The 6,000-nt window shown below is 38.8% G+C and overlaps 1 protein-coding gene across 4 annotated transcripts in view; it reads left to right on the plus strand.

Annotated features, from left to right (window-relative positions):
• SYK (spleen associated tyrosine kinase) overlaps positions 1 to 6,000 on the plus strand; it is a 49,049-nt gene that overhangs the window by 25,269 nt on the left and 17,780 nt on the right. For all 4 annotated transcript variants that reach the window (XM_027671030.1, XM_027671029.1, XM_027671028.1 and 1 more), the window contains 2 exons: positions 3,560 to 3,698; positions 5,150 to 5,231. In XM_027671030.1, coding sequence (XP_027526831.1) covers positions 3,560 to 3,698; positions 5,150 to 5,231 — 221 coding nt within the window. The remainder of the gene's footprint in view (positions 1 to 3,559; positions 3,699 to 5,149; positions 5,232 to 6,000) is intronic.

Consider the following 6,000-nt stretch of genomic DNA (forward strand, 5'->3'; position numbering starts at 1 on the left):
GTGCGTAGCTGAGCGACACTGCAGCGGGGCTGTGGCTTCTCGAAGCTGGCTCTCCTTTGTCTGCTTCAGAGGAAGGGTCAGAGGTGTGAAAAAAGCCACAGTCACCTACTAAGGGAGCTGTGCTGAGAAGGTGCCCTACTGAGGTGCAGTTTTACAGCACAGCTGTTTGTCAGGGGTTTGGTGGAGCACAGTTTGTTTTGCCGGTGGGGTGAAGTCAGCTAAACAGGCCAACGTGATGCAATCCTTCTCTCAAGAGTATTTTGTAACTATGCAGCAGCCTTACGAGGAGGTGAATTTTTAGGTTCTGTTGTAGATAGCAACAGTGTGAGGCTGAGCTATCTCCTGAATTCTACAGGGTGCTGACATTTCTGAAACAGCTTTGAGTGTGTTACTGTTTGAGTGAACAGAGGAGAGGAAATGATGCAAATGCAGGCAGCGGTCGATCCATTTAGTCCTTTATGTAATTCTTTTACAGATGGCACCAAGTTCATTCCTTATTGCCTTAAAACTTGGAACATGTGCAGTATGCAGCAGATCTTTGAAGTGATAATGAGTAGCCATGTTGCTAATAGCATTACCAGAGAGATGGTCATAAGGGCAGACAAGCAGGGAATGGCTGGAGCTTGATCAGCAGCGAGGAATGTCAGTATCTCTGGCGTCAACGAAGCTGTAATCGCTGAGAAGGCAAAGCAAGGCATAGAATAAACTTGGATTGGCCTTGGATACAGGAGGAAGAACAATTTCACACCATTCCTAAAACAAGCATTTTGTTCCTTTATTTTCTTCATTATTTTCCACTGTAAAATGCTGCGACTTCTGGGGTTTTTTTTCTGCACAGTAAATGAGTCATGTTATAGTAGCAATTTGTTTTTTTTTTTACCCTCAGGGATATTTTCCTTTAGAAAGAGAGGGATCATTTGGTTTTTCAGATGGAAGCACAAAAAAAATTGGGGCGCTGTTCTTTTTGCTTCCAAAGAAAAATAGACTTTACCAAAGGAGGGAATGAATAGGTATTTACACTGTCTGTAATGATGCTTCAAATAGGTATTGATTGCTATCTGGGTTACAGTCACAAAAACATAAAAATTACTCAAACATATATTGTATGAAATATAAAATCAATACCTAAATTTGATTGCATTGCATAAGGTAACAGTTTGAGATTCTACTTTCCTTTCTATGTTGTTTCAAAAAATCTAGGTACCTTGGCACTTCTCTAAAATATCTGTGAATTCAATTTTTTTCTCAATGAAGTTGTTCATATTTCTGATTAATTTCAGTGGATGAAAGGGCAATATTGTTTATTTATAGGTGTTTATTATCTTTATGTTTTTCTTCCATACATTTGTAATTCTTGCTATAGCATGAAATGGAAGACCAGGTGATATTTCAGTACTGGTTTCCTTCCCAAAATGCTTCCTTTTGTTGTTTTTTTGTGGTTTGGGTTTTTTTGTTTGTTTTGCGGGTTCTTTTTTGTTGTTTTGTTGTTGTTGTTGTTGTTGTGTTTTTTGTTTTTGGGGGTTTTTTTTGTAGGGATCCAGTTGACTGCCTACAGTTTAAAAAACACCTGCTAGGTGTTTTTTCTCCTAACCCTGAGAGAACAAGGCTCCCCCTGGACCCTGGTCAATCATAAGTGTTAGAATGGATACTTCTTTTAGGATGTGGGGTGATAGAGCAGTCTGACAGAAGTTGCCCTGACTGTGAACTGCAGATGTCTTCAGAGTTATGTAGCTGTTGGGTTAGGGCAACAAAAACTCAGAAATGCAACTTCAACCTTATAAACCTGAACTCTGCCTAAATCCTTCACTAAATTGTGATAGAGCTGTTTGGGTCTGTGCCATGGTCTTTAGAAATCAGGGCTCTCCTCTCCTATGGGTGCCTGTGCTCTCTAGAAGTGTTTACAATGCTTCTTGTGATAGTATTGACTCTTGCAAAATTATAATCAGTTTCAGTAGATCTAATTGCACTGGAGCCACCATTTCTTCAAGTGAAATATGAAGGACATTTGTTACTGGGAAGCAATCCATCGCATTTTTCTAGTCTTACTTGTGCTTTATTCTGAGAAGTTTGATTGCAAAAAAATTTGTTTGTGTTTTAGAAGCAATGCCTTCTATTCTGAAAATACTTTTCTAAGCCTTATTTGCTTAGAGCAGGTCAGAGGAAGACAAAGTAAAAGTCACTCTTCATTTTAGCAGAGCCTGTTGCTCTTCACTGGTCAGTCAGCACAGGAAATCAACATGCTGAGAAAACACCTATCATGACAAACCACAGTGTGTTTCAATTTGCCTTTGAGACTTAGGCAAGCTACTTTGGTTTCAGAAAACAAAAAAATTGACATTACTTCCCTTTTCCTTTAACCAGTGTCCTGTTCAATCTTAGGCAACAAGAATCACTCTACTTGAAAAAAAATAGGTGCATGAGTAGTTCAGACAAAACACAGTTCTACTTCAGCCTTTAGTGAGTCAGCTGAGGAACAGAATGTAATACTTGCCTCTGCAATCTCTTGAGATACAATATCAAGTACTAGTGCTGCACCAACAAAGCTTCTTAGCATCTTAGTGAGCATATACTGCTATATTTCTTTCCAGAGCTGTTCAAAAATTCAAGAGAGAGTGAGTGGATTTCTGTGCACATTGGAGCAAGAAATATTTCACTGTTGCAGAATCTGGGTTTTTCACTAAAGAAGCCAGAAAATTTTTGGTCCAGATCTATTGCTGTCTCACTGTCAGCAGTAAGTGCACATGGACAACTCAAACTAAAAGAAAAAGCCTACTTTCTAAGCTCGGAAACCCATCACTGACTATGATGGAGCCAGTGGCAAATTCCTGTCTCCTCTGACTCCAATCACCAAAATACACAGGCCTTGAGTACACACAAAACAACTCTGCCACACTTTACAGGCATCTCAGATGGTGCTTGCAGGTCTTCTGAAAAAAGCAGATCATCCTGGCTACCCATGAATTTTAGACACAGTTTTTATATTACATTTCATGATCTGTCCATGGTGAAGTTTAGATATATATGTACCAATGCCACCTAGAGTTTCAAATGAATTTTGCATGAAATCTGCAACAAAGCACTGTCTTTACTGAAATTATAAGAATTAATGATTACAGAAATGCATGACTTTCTTTAAATTCCCAGAAAAACAAAGAACCTATTTCAGAGTACAGAGATTTTCTCTTTGATTGATTTTCACATTATATTCTTTCAATGTTTTATTTTCTGCTCTTACTGTCAAATAAAATACACAAGAGAGATAGGCCAGCACTGCAGAAGCTTTCAAATGCTTATTTAGAGCATTCTTTATGCACTGCACAGTGTTTTGCAGCTGCCTAACAAAGGGCCTTACTTGGATTTTCTGTTTCAATCTGTTACACTTCGGGGAAAAGAAGGGAAACTTCAGGGAATTTATCTGAAAACAAGTTACACAAAGAAATAAATGAAAATATAACAAAATGTCTTCAAAAAGTTGCAACGCTGACTTAGTTTTGTTTTTAACTCAAAATCTAAAAAAGATTCCTCTTAGATCGTAACCCTGAAAATTTTATTCCTACAGTATCCGAGAAAGGGACAGGAATGGTTCCTATGCCCTGTGCCTGCTAAATGATGGAAAAGTACTGCATTACCGAATTGACAGAGATAAGACAGGAAAGCTCTCCATACCAGACGGAAAAAGGTTTGACACCCTCTGGCAGGTCTGTTAAATTTTTATCACGTGGATAACTGTCATCAGATTTCCATATAGCTGACCAAGGCAGCTTTGTTTTATTTTGCCATGTTGCAATAGCCTTTGGCCAAAACCAATGTGTTCTGGCAAGTTATTTTTTATATGTTTCCAACTTCGTGTGGCTTCTATACATGAAGAAAATATATGTTAGTATAGACAGCTATGTGTGTGTAGAAGGTTTAATCATTTCTAAATGTGAAGTTGCAGCCTAGCTGAGTTCAAAATTGCTGTAATTAGTTATTCAGTTAGCTGAACATTCTCTGGAATGGAAGTCCATTTGCATTTGCAAATGACCATACTCATGGCTATGCTTGGTGTAGCCTTTTGTTAATGACCTTTATGACAGCAGCAAACAGAGTTCCAGGAAGTACAAATTGAATTATTTGAGATGCTGTACACATAATGCAGTCTTTAGCTTTGAAATTCTCTGCCTTCAAATCTGCAAAAGGTTAATTTGCTGAGGCTTACTACCAAAATATGTCTGAACATTGGTAAAGATTAAGTAACTAAGAAGTGCATACTTCTTAATACTAAAATTGAATACTAGTGAAATGAGTACATTAAAAGTACTAAGGGAATTGAAACCCCCATAGAAATCTCTTATGTCCTCTTGCTTTAAAATCTATTAAAACAAGTAAAGTAACTCACAAATCTAAAATATGATTCTTTGCTTGCATATATTAATTCTTTGCCTTTTTGTAAATGTCCTGCATATTTCTTTCCCGGTATCACTGGGAATTTTAAAGTAGCTGTGGTGTCTTACAATTTTTTTGAACATGTCTGCAACTCTTACACTCACAGACTGTCTCCTTTCTACCCAAAGGCACCAAAGTAAAAATAGAAGTAACAATTCTGTAACAAAATGACATGGAGAGGTCAATTCGGGCACAAATGGGCACAACTTTTTGTGCCATACATTTATTAACTGCATACATCTCATTGCAACTTTGAGGTCCCAAGAAAGCATTGTGTATTAGGACAATTCTTGCACTGTAACTATACCCCAAAATTTAAAACAAACAAACAAACTGAACAAAAAAAACCAACACCACAAAGAAAAAGAGGGTGGAAACTCAAAGGTATAAAAATAAATTATTTGCTCAGAGTTACAAACCTGTTTAGTAGCAGAACTAGTGGGGAATGCTGAGTCTTACAAATCCAATTCCTGGATCACTTTTGAGGTTCATCCATAAGGTTACTTCAGAAACATGAGCCCCTGCTAAATAAAAGTAAAGGTGAGATAAGAACATGTGCAGTAAAGATCTGCTGTATGCCCAGGTCATTTGTTGTACTATATAGCAATGATTGTACATATGCACACAGTGCTAAAGAGACAATATATAGTTGTACCACTCCTACCTTTTCACATACTTTTCTCTTATTCTTTCTTTTTTTTTTCCTCTCCTCTCATTTTGTTAGTTAGTTGAGCATTATTCATACAAACCAGATGGATTACTACGGGTCCTTACCACTCCTTGTCCACAACTTGGCTCAGAAAATGGTGAGTTATTCCCATTATTTTTATGTGTATGAACACCCATGAGAATTATGATAAAGATGTGCACATTTTCCCACTTAACATGTAGGTTGGGTGCAGATTTGCTGCTTTTCAAATGAGTTAATACCTGCCAGACCATGCATGATGGAGGCAGATCCTGTAGCTCCAGTCTAGCAATTCAGATTATCGCTGCCTCTAAATTAGTGTCAGATCTGAAATGTGCCTTGCTGCTCAAAGTGGCAGTGAGTGTTCCTGGAATGACACACACAAACAAGGTGGTCTCCCCAGCGCTGCTCCAAAGGTCCTCACCCCAAATGCTGAAGCACATCAGCAGTGCTGCCCTGGGTGTTCAGGTTGGGAGCACCCAGCAGGTGAGTCACTGGAAGATGAAGAGCTGCTTCCCCTGTTGGGGAGGGCAGGGCAGAACAATGGATTGGCTGCACCAGATGCTGAAAATGGGGGTCAGAGAGGCATTTCCTTGATAAAGAGGGCGAAGGGGGGAGAAGGGGGGGGGGTAAGTGTCCTGAGGTTCAGTGTGCTTTTTATCCTGTTTCCTCTTTAATGTCATGTCATACTGAAAAGACCTTCCCCTCCCTCTTGCTTTGACTGAAAGGGGAAAACAGCTGCTTCTGATGGATCTGTGTCTAACCTGTACCCCTCCAGAAGTGATGTTCTCTCTCTAAGGCCTTCTTATGTCATTCTGGCTGGATATCAGTGTCACGGTGAGAATAGAATAGAATAGAATAGAATAGAATAGAATAGAATAGAATAG

The sequence above is a fragment of the Neopelma chrysocephalum genome, unplaced genomic scaffold (assembly GCF_003984885.1).
Source record: "Neopelma chrysocephalum unplaced genomic scaffold, ASM398488v2 Primary Assembly neopelma1_97017, whole genome shotgun sequence".
In the NCBI taxonomy this organism is placed as follows: Eukaryota; Metazoa; Chordata; class Aves; order Passeriformes; family Pipridae; genus Neopelma; species Neopelma chrysocephalum.